Consider the following 18,976-nt stretch of genomic DNA (forward strand, 5'->3'; position numbering starts at 1 on the left):
TAACTGTGTAGATTAGCTAGCTAATTAACTTGCATTTTGTTAACGTTAGCTAACTTAAGATGTAACTATATATTCATATAAATGTCACTTTTACAGGTCCCCCAGAAACATCTTTCAACCATCTTCAAAATTTGGTTTTCTTTTCAACATAAACGGGCGTAGCACAGAGCGTATCCTATTCAAGTACGAGGAAACTAAAAAAAAGTTTCAGTTTCCTTGCCCAAGTACAGGAAGCAGAGGTTGACCGATGTTTTTCCAGGTCCCAAGCTTGCTCAACTCTGAGCACTGAGCAAAAAGGGGCAGGACTTAGGAAGGCTTAATTGATTTTTTTTTTCCTTTTCAGATTGTTTAGTAGTGGAAAAAAACACCTTGTGCCAGGCCACAAAGTCAACAAGACAACTACTGCAGGTTTTGCAGCCCTAATATGATAATCAATGACATTGATAATGACCAACACATAGTACCAACAGACACACACGCACGCACACTAATTGCATGCCCTCTGTCACATCGTAGAAAAAGTATTCCTCCTATTTAGTGATTTTTTTGTTTTTAACCACGTTACATTTATTTCACCACACACACGTGTTACCAGTTACTGTACACTCACTAATCACCTCACGACATCCTAGAGAAAGCATGTGCCAAAATAATTCAAATCAACCCAAAGACTTATTTTTGTTTTTTCCCTGATAAAATGAAGGTTTTTAAGGAGAAGAGAAACACAAAATGCTTAAAAAATTGACCAGGTCTGCTGTTTTCACTTAACCGGGGGACTACTGGCAAACAACATTGTGCTTTATTGCAGGTGATTAAAGGGATAGTCTGGATTTTTTGAAGTGAGGTACTTATTCATAGTCTGAAGAAGCAAGCAGGCAGAGTACTGGTGTAAGGAGCTAAGCAAAACTTTTTTAGACACCTAAAAACAGGCGTTCCTTAAAAAATAAATGTCAAAGTGGTTAACTATATTTTCACTGCTTTACATTGTCATCAGCCGTTATATTGTCCTCTCTTGTCATCATTTTACCTCACAGAGCGCAGAACTTGTTAGTCTACCACTAACTTGATTGATTAGTTTGTGTGCATGATTGTGTTACTTTGGTGATTCCAAAGTAACAATTTAAAACACCAAAGTCACACAATAACACAAACAAACAAACAGAATGAGGCAGTTGTAGACCAGCAACCGCCACATTCTGCAAGGTAAAATTACTGTGTTTGCCAATGGAGTCTGGTGGTTTTAGAGAAAACGATTTCCAGTTTCCAGTCAGAAAAGGCTGTCTGTTGGCAAAGTAAAGCAGTTCTATATATATATATACCATACACTTGAACTGATATGGACCATTTTTTTTTATAAGTGGCTAAAATTCATGCTGGTACTCTTGCTGCTTCTCCAAACTGGGGGCGTGCTGACAGCCATCTATTGTAGGTAATACACTGACTGTGATAAGTATGTCATACAACCCCATGTCAAAAAATGCAAACTACCCCTTTAACTCCCATTTTTGCAGTTAAGATCCGCATGGAAAAGCAGAGTTTATGCAGGGGGGGGGACACATTTTTCCTATCACATTCCCAACAATGCCGCTGAGTTTGGGACTGTTTAAATTTGCATTTTGTTGTTTCAGTTTGCTGTTGCACAGTTGGTTGGCTCTGCTGTTAAAAGGGCTCATCTATTTTTTACCAGCTGTACTCTGCAAACACTCAGATGTGTATTCATAAGTGCATAGCAAATAAGAAAATAAACAAAACTGCACGTTACAGCAGCCCCCTGCCCTGAAATCCTGAAACTCTTCACAAAAACATACACTATGCATCACGAAACAGCTTTAAAGGGAAGGTTTGACTATTTTTCACTAGAGCACAATTTAAAAAAAGACACTTCCCCTTTATAGATATTCTTTTTTTCTGCAAGGAAACATTTGGCATTAGACATCCAAATTACTTATTTTAATACAGGAAAAATATTTTAAATTGTATGGAAGCCCTTGAAATTAAAAAAAGAAAGAATGGGCCTGTTTTGAAAGGGCATCTGAGGAATTCATCACATGCAAACCTTTTTAGTTATTTGACTGCATTTTGTGAGCAGAGGAGACTTTTCTTTGTGTTGTCACTGGCTCATGCAAACACTGAAGCCCTGTTGCGTAACTGTTTTTATTTTGTTTCCGGCACATGAGTGGTGTTATCTGTTAGTTTCAGAGCATGCACGTGTGGATCGTGGGACCGTGAAGGGATCAAAAGTTGGGGGTCAGATTTTAAGGGCTTGAAATCGGTGAGTTGTTGCATGCTGTTGCATTCCATAGAACGGAAACGTAAATGGCAGTTAGCTAATAAATTTGTGCTGTAAGCCCCTTGTAAACACACGCACACATACTGTACATTCACGTGTGCATGCACACTCTCACACACACACACACACAAACACACACCAAAAGGGGCATTAAAGTGACTAGTAACAGCGCTGCACCCCAACACCTCCCTCTTCCTCCTCCTCCTCCTCCTCCTCCTCCTCCTCTTCCTCCCCAAAAGAGAAACAAGATGACTGTAACCAAAACAAAACTAAACAAGTAAGTCCAGCCGCTCGATGTCTTCTCTCAGCTCTGGATGTGCTGAGAGGTGGGGTCTTTGCGCAAAGGTGTGACAGGAAAAGTCGAGGAAAGTCGAAGGTCAAGTCAGGGTCAGAGGAGTCGGCGGGCGCTCGCCCCTAGGAGGGCGGCTTGCTGTAGCCGAAGAGTCCGACAGGTAGGTATTTGACGTGAGTGGGCCACTGGGCGGCCAGCTGGAAGAACTTCACATCGTTCCACTCCACGCCATCTATGGACACTGGAGGGGAACGAGACACAAAAACTCAGCTGAATGACGGGATGATATGGAGATACAGTATTGAAGGAAATAAAGGAAATGGAGGCACAGAACTGTCCTGATCCATCAGGTTTACCTTTCAGGATGGTCTGTTGCTGCTTGGCAGAGCAGATGAGTCGGCTGATGCCTTCAATGACCTGGCTCTTTGAGTCAACGTCCTTCTCCTTAGGCTTCTTGCCCAGGAAGATGGTCGGAACTGAAGAAAGGCAGAAAGACAAAAATGTGAAAATGTCTAAGCATGCATGCTGGGAGCTTAAGATCACTTCCTAATATACAGCGAGAGAGCAAACCCCAACAAATGGAGGCTGAAAAATTGTCCAGATATAATACAAGCAATCCAGCAGTACCATCTGTGATTTCTCTCTCTGCAGATTAACCTGTTTACATTTTGAATGTTCCAAACAGGAGTTTTTGGACCATTCCACAACTTTCCCAGTCTTTTGTTGCCCCTGTCACAACTTTTTTGGGGCTTGTCGCGGGCATCAAATTCAGAATGAATGTATATTTACAAAAAACAATAAAGTTAATCAGTTTGAAAATTAAACGACTTGCAATGTATTCAATTGAATACACGTCAAAAATGATTTTCAAATCATTGCATTCTATTTCTAATCATCCAAACTTTTTTTGTATTGGGGTTGTACTTACTTGTAACTCCCAACAACTCCCCATTTCCCATTCAAAATTCATCTCTTTTGAGGATATCCTTATAAAAAGGTAAAACAGCAATGTCAAAGACATCAGCATCAGTTTAGACCAGAGAAAATAAGTTCAAGGTGAAGCAAGTGCACAAAACTTTGCAAAAAAAGAAAAAGGTCGAAAAACAAGCGAGACTTTGCTAAGCCTGTTCACTGTCGCATGGAGCAGGTTGAGACATTGTAAAGATTTCTGAATCTTTCCACACCCATGGACACTGTAAAAGTAATTTAATACACTTAGAAATAAACAAGTTGTAAAAAATGTTTCAGATTCATTGACAATGTCTGTATTGATTGATTTGATTGATTTCCTCTCTGACCACAGCTACATGCAGTCTGTAAAACTCTTTATTGATTTGAGGACTCCTTAAATAATATTCCTTATAGTATTGTTATGTGAATTAATAATTTTTATGTCTCCACTCTGATCATCTTCTCTCACCTTTCTTGTTCTTCTCCTTGGTGACCACAGTCATGGCCATGGTGCTGACCTGGGCCTGTGGGTCACTGCTGCCCCCACCTGGTAGCCTGCTGACCTGCAGCGAGCGGAAGGCGCTCTTCAGCGTATTCTTGCAGCCCGTGTCACGTCGCTCACCCTCACGCCGCTTCTCAGCTAGGGAGGCCAGCCAGTAATCCACCTGCAGGCCAATGGCGTCCACGCCGTGAGACATACTGGGACTCCTGTGGACAGAAAGTGTTCATTGACAGTTTTAATCCTTATTTATCTGCAGAAATATTGCAGCTGAAATGTTTTTGCCGGCACCTGATTGACCACAATACATTTAAATCCACAACTACTTTAAAACAAGACAGATTTTGCAGTTGAATGTTGTACATTATGTTCAAAACTGCAGACGCTGAAATAAACGGATTAGAGCAGAGACATAATGGAGACAGACTGGCTGGCTCTTCAGAGAGAGACAGCAGTAGAAATCCACTGAATCAAACAGATGAAAACACGACTGAAGTATCAAAGAGTCACTCACTTCGTTTCAAAATGGCTCCCAGTCAAGCTAAGCTGGTGCTAGGAGCAAAATATGCAGTAAAAGGACCAGTATGTAGGCTTTAGTGGCATATTGCTGTGGTTTGCAAACAACTTGCCTAACCCTCCTGTAGGAGAAACCACAGTGGCTGCAAAAACCTCTAAGGCCCCCTCTAGAGCCACAGTTTGGTGTGTCTGATCTGGGCTACTGTAGAAACATGTGGTGGGAGAAAAACATCACGATTATTTGTTTTAAGATTCCTGTATCGATTTTTGCACTGCTGAATCGTACTGAATTATTGCTATACTGCATGTAAAGGATGTTTCATCAAAATCCAACAAGGCCAATCTTGATTAACAGTCAATAAACAAAGCTGCACAGTGCTTCCTGTGCATTTGCAGACAAAAAACTACAAAGCAGTTCATTTACAAAAGATTCCAACAATTTTTCTAGACAAGGGAATTTGGAGATAGGTCTACAGTTATTCAGATAACTTGTATCTCCTCCTCTATGAAACACAGTCACTATGGCTGATTTCCAGACTTTTAGGATTAAACCAGAGGAAAAACTTCAAATTAAAAGTTTGTGTAAATGGCTCAGCAATGATGGGGGCAGCAGTCTTTCAGATATAGGGGTCTAGCTGGTCTGCTCCCAAAGAGCTTTTCATGCATTTGGAATTACACAAAACGGTTAATCTAACTGAGAAGAAAATTCTTGCAAATAAGACCTTTTCATCATCTAGAATAGTGATAGAGCCATTATCTTGATCCTCCAGTGCCTCATCCACATCATTTTCCTACGTAAAATTGATTATATAGGGTGAGGAAGGAAATGAGAAATAGAGGAGTCTGCAAAATGTGTCAGGCCCTGAAGGGGTCACAGAGGAAATAAAACAGGTAGGAAGAAGAGAAAGAAGGGAGGAATGATAATTATACAAGTCACCCTTTTCACCCAAGTCTTACCCTTGTACTGTCAGTACGCTGCCCATGGAGGGAGAGGAGGGGGGCGTGGCTGCCTCTTTAATCATCCCTGTGGGTGAGCCGTGGGAGGGAGGAGACGTGGAGGGAACAGCCAAACTCACCGCCACGCCCTCTTCTGTGTCTCCTATACAACCATAAAATGAAATGATCACATTACCACTCGCTAAATCAAATCAAATCAAATGTTTATGTCTTAAAACTATTTCCCAACACTCACCTGTTGGAGACTGACCAGACTCAATAAGACCAACCTTCACCACCTGAAAAACAGCAGGTGATGTCAGCAACCTTTCTAAATGATCAACAATAATCTGTAAAGTCAGATTTTCTTTGGCAACCTACTGCAGTGCAATGCACAGGTTAAATCTTACCCCAATGAAAGGAATAAACTTCTGGTAGGAGTCTTCATCTCGCCTGGACCAGGAGAGAAAAGAACAGAGAATATCAGAGGAAACATAAATCGAGTTTGTGAGACTGTCTGGGTCGTGTGTGCGTCTGTACTCACGTTCTGTGTTTGCAGGTGAGCATGGCCTCGGCAATGGGCAGCTGGTGTGTGACTGTGGCTCCGCTGATGTATTGGGCAATTCTTGCTGCTACATCCAACTGATCTGGAGGTGACAGAAAAAGTCCAAAATTCATGTTTAACACCCACTTGATCAGTGATTATCACCCACAGAGGTTATTCATCCTCAGTATGACCAGTGTGGTACCTGTCTGCGGTGGCTCAGAGCGGCTGAACACGTCTCTCCATGCACTGTCCAGGAAGGAGGAGCTGTAGCGGTTGTCAAGGGCACCAAGGTGCTTAGCAACTGGATGGGAGCCTGATGGAGACAATGGAGCAAAAGTGAAGGCAAGGGAGGAAAGAAAGTGGAGATCTTTTTATGAAGTGCAATTGTAGCAGTACAGCTGGGCCAATCTATGATGATAAACAACACTATAAACCCCAATTTACTCCTGATATAAAATTTGAACGTAGTCAACAGAAATGTTAAGGACCTCAGGTCAAAATTACATTAAAACTTAATGTTCACTTGACACAAACATCCATCCCTTGTGAGATTGACATACATTTTTAACTTAACATAACAAAAACATGTTATTACAATGAGGGTTGCAGTGTCATACTTTTTATTTGAACCAGTTTAAAATAATTTATTGTACACATTAGATATTTTGTGTGCATGCTGTTGAGTGATTGAATTTGCATTTGAATATTTCTCTAAAACAAATCGGCACGCACACAAGTTAAAGTCTGGAATACATGTCCAAAAATGAAAGGGCAGAGGTTTGTGGCTCCACAGACAGATCCCCCCAATAAAACCTTGCCGTGGCATGACTCTGCAAGAGCGCAAGCTTTTCAATCACCATGGCAACACATGTGGACTCTCTTACCCAGAGGCACAACCAGGAAGCGCATGTGGTTGAGCCAGTCGGACGTCTTGTTGGCAAGCTGGGTGACAAAGAACTGCAGGATGGCCCCCAGGTAACTCTGGCTGCCCACTGCCGCCACCTTCACCGCTCTGGGCATGGACGAGTTACAGTTACAGCTACAGGGATACAGAGAGAGAGAGAGAGGTGTTTTCAGTGCTGTATAGAGGTGAATCCACTGGAACTATGTCACAGTGTCTCATCCATCAAACCTGGTGGGTAAACAGTGGAAACAAGAAAACAAATCGGAAATCCTTACATTTGACAAACTGGAAATTGTGTCTTTAGCATTTTTCCTTGAACAGATTATCGAACTTTGTGCTTAATTTTCTGTCAGCTGACTCATTGTCTAAGTCCTAAAACTAGAGAAAAACTTAAAGTTCCAGGTTTTATGATGCTGACAAATGATCAAAAGCTAATAATTCTCTTCAATGCATCTATTTCCTACTTAATATAAACATAACTCAACCACCATTGTTTTCTTTTACCCCATTTCTTATAGTCCTTCATAAGTTTGATCAAAGTCCAATAAAGTAAACTCAAACTTGAAATTGTGAGAAAATAGAAAGAGGGTGAAGGTGAGGGGATGGAGAGAGTCGAAACAGAGTAAGGAGGAGAAAAGGGGAAAGATAAGGGAGGTATATACAGTACTGTTTTGGCATAAACAGAAATGAAATTATAGATGTGGAGTCATGAGGGCAAGGATGAGGAGGAGGAAGAGATAAGGAAAAGAAGAAGAAGAAGAAGAAAAAAGGGTCAAACATGGGACAAAAAACAGAAGAATAAAGCTCAGAGCGAAAATAGGAATAAGAGGATGAGTCATCCTGCAAAGCAAGAGACGCTTTAACCCAGAATGTGTGTGTTTCTGTGTGAAAAATACTCACAATTTCTGGATGCGTGTGAGCACAGCAGACAGCACCGCCTGGATTTCGGCCGCCGAACACGTGCAGACCACCGGGTGTCTCTGCACCTGGAGCTGCTCTGCAACATACTGCAAACACACAAAGAGGAAGATGTTTGATGAAAAATGGCCACACACACACTCGGTCTGATGCATGCTTCATGCATGTAAACAAGACGAAAATGGTGTACAGAAGAAGACGAAAATGAGATAAGATGAAAACCACATAAAGACGTAACAAAAGACGAAAATGGCGTAAAAGATGCAAAAATACGAAACAAAAGGTCCAATAAGACAAAAATGACATAACATGATGCATTGAGACAGCAAGACGAAAACAACTTAACCAGACAAAAACAAAGTAATTGACATAAGATGCAAACAACAAAACAAGGTGTGACAAGACGTTAACAAGACGCTAACAAAAAAAAAATGTAAAAGATGTAAGAGGAATATGGCATAACAAGATGAAACCAATGTAACAAGACAAAAATCTAAAAAAAATCCAAAAAGATAAAAACATGATGAAATGTAATAAGACGAAAACAACAAAACAAGATGAAAATAGTCTAACGAGACAAAAACAATGTAACAAGATGAAAACGATCTAACAACAATCTCATGAAAAGAAATACTTAACAAGATAAAAACAACGTAAAAGGCGGAACAAGATGAAAATGCACACACTCAGTCTTACCTGCCCCTGCCAATCAGTGCCATTGACCAAGATGAGGCTCTCTGGGAGAGCAGAGTCGGACAACAATATCTGGTTCAGCTGGTCGTACACCACTTTCCTCAAGACCTACACACACACGCACATACACACACAGAGTACATAAACCAGCCTACAGCAGTACATTTACTCGGCAGATGACTCATCAGCACATACATAATTCATTTCTGAGCTCCAGGCGAGTCATAGATTATCAGCATGCATTCTTTACTTTGGGAAAAGACAGGACGGAGTGGGTGGAGGGGGACACAGAACAAAGGCAGCACAAGTGTAAATCCCTCTGTGGGAATGCTGATGCACAACACAATGATTTATTCCCATATCCAGGGTTAAAACGATGCCGTCAGCCCACAATAAGATCCTGGAAAGTCTCTTTGTGAAAAGTTACCGGCGTGCTGTGTCCCAGCTCTGGGGATCTCTCCGAGTCAGAGCTGTTGGTGCGTTCACTCAGAGGTTTGGACAGTTGCCTCTCTTTCATGGGAGTGCTGACGCGCTTCTGTCTGGGTGTGTGGCCTCCGTCCAGCCTGAGGAGCACAAAACGCAAACCATGCATCTCTAAAATGTTCAGTTTGAAAGGCAGGGAAGAGACTGGACAGCATTTCTCTCTTTTAAGCCATAGCTTGCCATCTTTTACAGCTTGCACCACATATGTATGTAGGTGTTAAAATGTGCCAGAGACAAAGTTCACTGTTCCACGTGACAACACCAACAACAAACGATTACCTCACATCCCATGTTATGAATGAAAGTCAACCTGTAATGATTTATTGTCACTAAAAAGAGAGCAGGTTTGTGGGTGTGTGTGTGTCATACATGTATGTGCATGCATAGAGACACATCACACCCACAGATGTGATTCATTTGGTATGATGCTCCTGAGGCTGGAGTTCACAGATACAACATATAACAAAACGTGTCTCAAAAAACGTGACAGATTATACTTTTTTTCCCTTTACCTGCTCCAACATAAGCTGCGAATGTTAACATGTCCCGCTAACGCTAGCTTACCACTAGCAGAAACGTTACCTCCAGCCAAACTTGTTAGATATCACTGCATTTGCATTTGTTATGTGGAGAATTTGAAGAGGAAGATGTGGGCCAACGACAATGCGTCTCACTCTGGCTCGCCATCTCAGGATGAGCGGATTGAACTTCTTTTCATTTCAAAAGATTCTTTTGAGTCATTTGTTTTAAAGACATCATTGCTGGGTGTCATGACTGAGAGTGAGGGAAATTAGATCACTGTCAGAAAGTCAGCAGTGACTCATTAATAAGGCAGATAATAATATCAAACCAGACAGATACAGTGTACAGTTAAGATATCAGTGTATTGAATAAAGAAGGGCCTGTTTAATTGCTTTTTTTAATTTTTATTGTGATAGTTCTTTAAAGCTGGGTTTAGTAATATTAGTGAACGAGCATGACTTTTTTTAAAAAATTGGAGCATTTTACTTATTGATTTCTGTTGGGATATAAAGAGAATTTCAACAAATACACAGCCACAAATAATGACAAAAAATATATATTAAATATGTTACCTACTCTAGCTTTTAGTATCACTGTTAAGAGTTCACATTAATCCCAAAAGGAGTAAAACATTGTTAATTTGTTGACTTTATCAATGACTAGTACCTTTATTTCAGTGTTTACATCTGTCATTTCAGAAGTGATCAAGTGAACTTGTACCTCAAATTTTAGGCCTGAACAGAAAAAGAAAAGCAAAAGTGATCTCTCTAAACAGTGAAGCCAAACATTATTAAATATTTATCCACATATAATTAAGCCGTAGACAGGGAGATTCAAACTAAATGAAATACCTCACAGTTCATCCCTGTGTGTTGTTTTTAATTTGAGGTGACTGGTTACCTTGGTGATGGCATGGCCTGGGTTTCACTTTTGCTGCTCTTCAGGGGCGTACGGGGTTTCTCTGCCACTGACACCGTGATGCAGGGGCCCACCTCTGCAAACAGCTCCTGATCTGTTAGCTCCTACACACACAGACACACACACACAAAGACAAACTGTCAGTGTCAGAAAAAGATCTAAGATAAGAGATACTGACAATCCTAAAGCTATCATCTCAGACACTCCGTCACTTTTTGTTTCTTCGCCGTCTCTCTCAATCTGTCTCACTTACAGCGCAGATGGCAGCGAATCCCCTTTGGAGGGATATTAACAAAGATCTCAACATAACATTAATTTTCTCTCCCTCACACACACTTTATAAGAGCCGTACCAGCGTGTCGGTCTCAGACAGCGCCTCCTCCAGGTTGCGGCTGCGGGAAGGTTTCATCTTCTCTAGAGGAGGCTGCTCCCCCTGCTGGGAAGACGCGGGAGCGACAGTCAGTCTACAGACTTTCTGAGACGCGGTACTTAGTAAGTAAGCAGGAAGAAGAGTCAGTATACAGCAACAGGTAGAAAAAACATCCTAACCAATCCAGAGGTGGGAAGTAACAAATAAATATATAAATAATACATTTTCACTGGACTTTAGTAGAGTTTTCGAGTATCTGTTCTTTACTTGAGAATTTTTTTTCTCTGACCGAATGTTTCTGTTAGTTGTGATGTATTGACGAGAAAGACGTAACATGATGAAAAACAACGAAAAAGACAGACGACAAATGACATGGAAAAAGACGCAACAAGACGAACACAATGTGAAAGACATAACAGGACCAAGATGTAAACAGAAAACAATGTAAATATGCAACAAGACATGAACAATGTAAAAGACACAAGCTGAAAATCATGTAACAAGGTGGAAACAACATTAAAGAATTAAGACAACAACGATGTAACAAGACAAAAACATTGTAAAAAACGTCACAAGACAAAAATGATCTCACAACACAAAAACAATGTAAAAGACATAACAAGATGAGAACAGCATGAAAGACTTAATATAGCAAATCAACACAGAAGACAGGAAGAAAATAAGTGAGTGAGTATGAGTAAAGAAGAAGCAGTACCTCTACTTTCTTTTTTTCTCACAGATATTTGGAGTATATAACATTTACTTTTTCCACTTCTGAACCAATCTAAAATGACAGCAGTGATGTCCAAAAACAACACAATACACAGCGTTTCACACTAACAAACTGTATTAAAGCTATTTACTGAAATGAGAGCAGACTTTTCCACTGAAAACATGTTTTTAGGAAGCGTGCCGACACCAGTCACAACAGTATGTGGCTTACTTCAGTGTCACTATGAAAGGAGGAACTGCAGCACAGAGACATCCAGTGAAATCCATTCAGCTCGACGACATTAAACACACTTTTTATTGAGCAGATGGCGACTGTCAAAGAGCTATTGGATTTCTGCTCCATTAAGGAATCATTTCTGAAATTTTATATTTGCACGCTGTTTCTCCCCGCTGGGCCATTCTCATGGGCTTTCAGACTGTGGATATTTAGCACATCAATGCAGAATCGCATGTTATTTTCAAGCTGGTGTTGCTTAATTTTGTGATGCTTTCTTACACTATTTTATGACACTGTTTGCAATTTAGGGCCACTGTCTTAGTAAAATTTGATTATTTTACTATCTTGCCATGTATAAACTGTGAGTGTGAATCCCTTTGTGACATTAGTATTAGGCTATTGCCATGAGAAATGTTATTAGGACAACAATCGTAATAAGTGGGAATGATTTCTTAATGACAGGATGAGGCGCTGGGATTATGGCAACAACTCTCATGATACATTTGATACAAATTCACATTCAAAAACAACTACATTTATAGAAGCTAGAGAAGATAAACAATAAAAATACAATTATGTACTAACGGGATAGCTTGGATTATTTGAAGAAGGGCTGTATAAGACACTTATCCATAGTCAGTGTATTAGCAACAGCAGATGGCAGTCAGCACACCCCTATTTTGTAGCAGCTAAACATAGTTAGCCACTTAAAAATATTTTTGCGGCTTTACCTTGCCGTCAGTCTTTACCAACAGGAAACAACAGTTATACAAGCCAAATATCGCTTTCTACAAACCAACCAAACTCTAAAAAAAAATTTGGTAATTTAACCTCACAGGATATGGGAATTGCTGGTCTACCACTCGCCTCAATTGGTTAGTTGGGTCGTGTTATTGTGTGACTTGAGTGAATCCAAACCAGCCTTTCAAAACATTTGATTCAGTCAGTCACTTGCAAAAAAGCAAATCTGAATTAAGTTGGAAGAAATTTAACTGATCTTGTCTGATATAAATAAGTTTTTTCTGCTTTGATACACTGTTAACCATCACACAACCCCTAAAATTTACATTGTGAAGCTCCAGAGTGTTACAAGGTAGAAAGCAACTCACACATGATATTTACAGAAAATCTTTCATATTTTATGCAGTCATAGGTGTGTGTTGCTCCTGTAACACGTGTCTTTTGTGTACAGTTCAAACAAGGTCTTGATGTAAAGCCAGATGCCCCTTTGGGGATAATAAAGTTTTACTGCACTCAGCTCCCGGTGAGATGGTTCAGGTTTTCTTGAGCGCCACACAAACGCCCCACGGCTCACAGAAGTGAAACTCCTGCTGATGCTGCAGCTGCTGCCCCCCCCATGGACGCGAGTTACTTACCGGACTGAAAGTGTCTCGACCCAAACTGCCTTTGCTGTTCAGGCTGCCGATCTCCGTCTGAGAGCTGGACTGGGACATTCCCTCAAAGAACGGTCTGGAAACAGAGACATAAACATAAGAAACCTTTAAAGAAACTGCAGTCAGTCTGACTTGTCACAGTAGGAAAAGCTAAACTGTATTTCTTTGTTAAAAAATGATGTCAGATCATGCAGTGGTCTCACTTAAACTTTCATATTAATCTGAGAAAAAAAGAAGAAAGAAAAGAAGAAAAAAAAAATACATCAAAGAAATAAAGAAATCTAAAAATCTGCAATGGATTTGTCTGTAATTATGAACTTTTAATCATTACAATCAAGTAAATTTTAAAAAGTGTTACATAACAAGTGTCCCAGTGTTATTTATACATGTGTTTTTCCTACTGTGACAGGTCAAAATGTCTTCAGTGAAACGGGCCTTTTATCTTTTATTAGTGCCATCTAAAACAAATATGTTCTTGTGTATTTTATCCAAAAAGAAACCGCAACAGAACTGTGACAGGGAAAAAGAAACAGAGCGGTCTATCACATTTATTTATATCACCCCTTTGCTTTTCAAGTGTTCTAGAACTACATTATAACCAGTTACAGAGCCGCCTTTCTCTATCAAATAGTGCCATTTTGTGTACTTCATCTCATCTTGAGGCTAATAAGATGAGAAAAAAGATACAGAGGCACAACAAGCGAGCAAAATAGAAACTGCATAACGCAAGAATCACAAGAATCAAATGAAAGAACTAAAAATAAGTTTGACAAACTATTTTAAAAAGTTTTTTTCCTGTTACTCTTTGACTCTGTTTGCAGAGTGTTATTGACCTCCTAAGAACTTTTTTTTGACTCATTCAATTATTTACTATTTTTTTAGAGCCTACACTTAAATATTTCACTTCAATATATTATTGAGAATTATATTTCTTTTTTAACTTTTTTTTTTTAAATTGAAGATGCACGCTTTTATATCGAGCAGGCTGGACTACTGCAACTCTCTCCTCTCTGATCTATTCAAAAAAAATATCATAAATTTAGCTTCAACTAAACCAGGACCAGAGGGAGAGAACATATCACAACAGTTTTTAAGTCCTTACATGGGTGGCCTATCGGTTTTCATATTCTTGTTTTATTGGTTTTATTTGTTTTTATTTGGTTTGGTTGCTTTTAATCTAATTTGACTGGTTCTTAGTCTAGGTTTTACTTCACTCTGTATTATAAATATTGCTGTTGAATCTATTTTATTTTCTGTCAACAGTTTTACTCCTTGTTTTTACGATCTGTTTGACATAGAGTGTATATAGTTTTTATCTGACTTGTTCTGTCTTGTTGTCAGCTTGTGAGTCATCTGTTAAGCACTTGGAATTGCATCAACCTGTATGAAAGGTGCTATGTAAATAAAGTTTGATTGATTGAGGTTTACATGAATTTGCACAATCAATCAAATACATTTCAGCACCTGTGAGTGCAATGAGCAGTTTTGACCAACAGAGGGGGCTCTGAAGTGTTGATGGACAACAGTGTTTGCAGGTGCTGCAACGCGCCTGTGCTGCTACCTTAGTTTAGGTTTGGGTGTGCTGAGGATGCTGTCAGTCTCCTCCATCTCCGGACCGCTGTCGCTGGGGTTGTACATCTCCAGACTGTCGTAGAGCTCGTCCAGGTCCTCCTCAACCTCCTGGATCTGCTCCCTCGACACATGCTCCAGGCCGAAACCAACCTGGACGAGACACGGACGAAAGGAGTCACCAACAGACAAACACGCCCAACGTAAAAACAGATACTGCTCATGCATCTTTGAACAGTTCTGTTCACACATATAGAAGCTATGAAAGTATAAACAACCCTGTTCAAATAAACTAAACTACACAAAACTAAACCAAACATCACACATGAAGTGGGTGTGATGTATGTGATATCAGAGGGCCAACATCTGCAACACGGGGGAAAAAGTGAGAAAACAGCACCTACCTCATCAGTGACTTTAAACCTTTTCAGCAAGGCGACAAACTTCTGCTTGATGTTTGGTTGCTGCAGAGAAAGAAAATGGGAAAAAGAAAAGAGGACAACATGAGATGCTCTGAAGATGGATGTTCACATCTGCGGTACGTACGGCATAAAAAGAAATGACAGGAGCAGCATAGAACGGTAATTTCCAAGCTCTTTTCACGCTTGGTGACTCAAAACAGCAGCAGTTAATGGATACCGCACCAGGACATATTTCTGTATGTCACACAGAGCAGAAGTGTTATCTATACAGATCTCTCAGTGCAGGCTCGGGGTGTGACTGCATCCTCTGTTATTAAACTGGAACATGTGAGAGCGTGAGTGTTATTGAGGTTATCAAGTCGACACTTCCCGTCGCACATGTTCACCAGAGTAATTACAAAGGGTTGTTTGTTTATTGAACAAGCTGAGCTGAAAAAGAAGGTATAGTGCACAGGGAGGTTATTAAAAGTGACACTGTCTCAGGATTTTCTTCATGATTTTTCTCTCAATCTTAGCGGTTCAAAATTCCAATAATTGTCTACACATGATATTTGAACAGTACTTCAAAAATGACTCTTAGCTAGACAGTATTACTCTATGAAGGTCAGTGGGTCATCAGCTGCATTAATTATTTTGGCACACACTTTTCAGACTTACAAACCTACAATAAGTGTTTCACTTTGTTTATTTGTTTGGGGACACCAGTTGTGAACACAAATTAAAACTGACTGTTTAAGCTAATAAAGAAATAACATTAGCCTTCAGTTAGAGTCATGTTTCTCGCCACCTCTTGAAAGTAAGTCCAATATTCACTTTCTTTTTAGCTTTATTTTTGGTCTCTACCAACTCTGCCCAATGCTCCACGATGTTCACCAACAAGTTGCTAGCTATAGCCATCCAAATGTATTGCGAATTTTAACATAATTTCAAGTAAATTGACAAATTAAAAAAAAGCAAATGAATGCTTGTTACTGCTATGCGATTATTAGGAATTGGTTCACTGAGATGAGTAGAAAGTGGCACCAATTCTCCAGTCGTCCACTGCAAAAGAAGAGGGTGCAGCAAGGTGCTGTAACTAAAAGAGCGTCAGTCGAACCTCAAATGGTCTTAAGAAGAAATGTAGAAAAAACTTGACATTTCTGTTTGCTTCACATGTTCCTGTAATGAAGGTTAGATCAGATCTGTATGGAGTGATGGTGGATGCATTATAGAGCCATGGGGCTGAAGAGGAGGCTGTCCTATCAATCATACGAGTTAAATGTTTTTCTCTTATGGTACTTCAAAATGAGCAGAAAAATACAATGATGGATAGTGTACAGCGGGTTTCTGGCTGAAAACAGCTGCTTGCTGACGCCAAAAATGGTGATATGAGAGCAGCGAGAGTGAACCAAAACAATAAAGTTGGAGCCAGACAGCTGAACAGTGAGCTAAAACTCATCATAAAGCAACAGTTGGTTTACAAAGATCAATAATGTCACTAAAACGTGCGTCCTCCACACATCTTAACATTATAATGCCAGACCATTGTTGTAACAGCCCAGTATGCTGAAACCCATTGCTCCAAAAATACACACTATCCATGCATTAGCACAGTAATCATAACCACTAACCCTAAAAACTGCAGGAAGAGTGTGTATTTTCAGAGCAACAGGCCTTTGGACAATGGGAAAACTGTGTGATAATAACATTTGGCCACTATGACAACATATGAAATAAGAAACAAGTTTGTTGACCTTCAGTGATTTTTCTGCTGTTTGAAACATGGTAACTATCCCTTTAATGCCTCTGGATGTATTAAGTTATTATGGGCAATGAAACAAATCAATTAACAGGACTGATCTGAGACAATATGTCAAGTATTTCACATTTCTGTCTGGTTATTTGATCCATGAAATTTGACATTACCGATATAAAATTGTAAATGGATTGATATAAGATAATGTCCATAATATCCATTCTCATCTTTATACATGGGCTCCACCTCCCTTCACATTACTGCCAGCACAGCATTATGATAACATGACTGACATGCTCGCAAATGTAGCGGATGAAAGTGACCTTTAATAGTTTTTTTCTGCCAGAGAGAAAGTTTATGAGGATCCTGATTGTTGTTGACAGACTGAAACATGAATTAGTTGATAATGTTGTAACTGGACTTCACCATTTGTCTTGTCAGTGCAGGGAAATATGTAGCAGTACGCATGTAGAGTGTAGACATCTAGAGCTTTGTTAATTTTTTTTATCTTTGTTTTTATTTTGAAACTCAGGACTTTATCCACTTTTTTTGGATAAAGACATATGGGCTGTAAACTCTGATGAATAGCATCTTCTTATTAGCGTATACCCAGCAACCTATTTTGGGTGAAAACGTTTAAACAATGATTTTCCTTTTGAAAAATATGAGTGTTGTTGAGCAAAGCTTTCATCAGCAACACAAGTGCATGTCTGAGTGGCTGTAGAGAGCTGCAGTGTTTCGGAGGTTGCGCCCAAAATTGCTGGTAGAAAAGTGGTGAGGGGCCACTTCATGCTGGACTCTGGAGATGTAAATGTTTCTCTCCATATATATGTGCATGTGTGTTTGCAGCACTGGGCAGAGGGTCTGCTGTAATGGTTTCTGAGTGCTGCAGTGCAGAAATTGTGATTATTTTGTCTCTCTCTGTGTGTGTGTGTGTGTGTTGTCCACAGGTGGTATTGTTAGGGGGCAGCAGTGACAGTCTCACGGAGACCTCCACAGGAGCGCTCCATTAATAACCTGCTGAGACAAACTCCTGCTGCTACACACACACACACACTACAAATACTCTGTTTTTCTTCTGTCAATTGCAGGTCTATTGTAAGTGTCAGGTTTGCTGATTATTTTATGCAAACTTGTGTTCCTACAGAGTGTTGCCTGTATTCAAAATTCATGATTCAAGTTGTCATTTCCCACCGCCCAAGCTGCCAATATAAACATATAAAAATAAAGAAATATAAGAATATAGAAAAGCAAACATAAAAAAATAAAAGATAAAGACATCTTGCACACAGGACAAGTGAAATTACAAACAGGAACAGAGCTATGAACTATGAGGCATTTGCCTGCTGGCATTTAAAGTGCAGTGTGCACACCTGTATGTAAATGTAGTGACCAGTGCAGCAGAATGAATGAACAGTGGAGCAGAGAAAACAATGGGCAGAGTTTGTTACATTCAACACTATGAGCAATTTAACAATTATTGTTAATATTATAAAGTGTAATTAAGATACAGTAATAATATACAGAAGATGCACTCAACAAGAATATAAATGCAACACTTCTGTTTTTCCTTCTTCAATGAAAATCAAATAATCGTTTATTTCTCGGAAATTTTGCTCATAGATTTGTTAAAATCCATGTTCATGAGCACTTCTGAATCGCCAAGATAATCTGTCCACCTGACTGGTGTGGCATGTACAGATGCTGATTAAACAGCGGGATGATCTTGGACTGGTCACAATAAAAGTCCACCCTAAAATCTAAACACTAGAGCTTTTCCACAGTGCACATGAACTGCGCTCCTTAATTAAAGGAACCTCCCGTGGTAAATTTCCTCCATTGAGAAGTCCCTGCAACGTCACCAACACAGACATCACTCCTCCAGTTGTTAGCCTGTTAATGTAAAACACCTGGAAACCGTTTGCTGCAACTATGAAAATTTTACGTCACTGAAATAAGATATTTAACGAAACAAAAAAAACATTTTACTGTGATGTGAATTGATTAATTTACAAGATATACACTGTCATTCCTAAAGAGATTAATGTTATGTAGTTTAACAGATTAT

At 39.7% G+C, this 18,976-nt stretch overlaps 1 protein-coding gene across 2 annotated transcripts in view; it reads right to left on the bottom strand.

Annotated features, from left to right (window-relative positions):
• Positions 1-2,610: 2,610 nt before the first annotated feature.
• Positions 2,611-18,976, bottom strand: part of pacs1b (phosphofurin acidic cluster sorting protein 1b) — an 81,110-nt gene continuing 64,744 nt past the window's right edge. Inside the window, exons 8-24 of one of the 2 annotated variants that reach the window (XM_084711592.1) lie at positions 15,156-15,215; positions 14,744-14,904; positions 13,165-13,258; positions 10,822-10,902; positions 10,452-10,573; positions 8,974-9,109; positions 8,550-8,654; positions 7,836-7,942; positions 6,916-7,070; positions 6,234-6,344; positions 6,029-6,131; positions 5,895-5,937; positions 5,741-5,783; positions 5,506-5,647; positions 4,003-4,241; positions 2,939-3,058; positions 2,611-2,823 (exon numbers count right to left, since the gene is read on the bottom strand). In XM_084711592.1, the coding sequence (XP_084567718.1) occupies positions 2,705-2,823; positions 2,939-3,058; positions 4,003-4,241; positions 5,506-5,647; positions 5,741-5,783; positions 5,895-5,937; positions 6,029-6,131; positions 6,234-6,344; positions 6,916-7,070; positions 7,836-7,942; positions 8,550-8,654; positions 8,974-9,109; positions 10,452-10,573; positions 10,822-10,902; positions 13,165-13,258; positions 14,744-14,904; positions 15,156-15,215 (1,941 nt within the window). In that variant the 3' untranslated portion in view covers positions 2,611-2,704. Of the gene's footprint in view, positions 2,824-2,938; positions 3,059-4,002; positions 4,242-5,505; positions 5,648-5,740; positions 5,784-5,894; positions 5,938-6,028; positions 6,132-6,233; positions 6,345-6,915; positions 7,071-7,835; positions 7,943-8,549; positions 8,655-8,973; positions 9,110-10,451; positions 10,574-10,821; positions 10,906-13,164; positions 13,259-14,743; positions 14,905-15,155; positions 15,216-18,976 lie in introns of both variants that reach the window. The other variant, XM_084711590.1, reaches the window with a different exon arrangement.

Source organism: Lutjanus erythropterus, chromosome 23 (assembly GCF_056507025.1).
Source record: "Lutjanus erythropterus isolate fLutEry1 chromosome 23, fLutEry1.hap2, whole genome shotgun sequence".
Lineage (NCBI taxonomy): Eukaryota > Metazoa > Chordata > Actinopteri > Lutjaniformes > Lutjanidae > Lutjanus > Lutjanus erythropterus.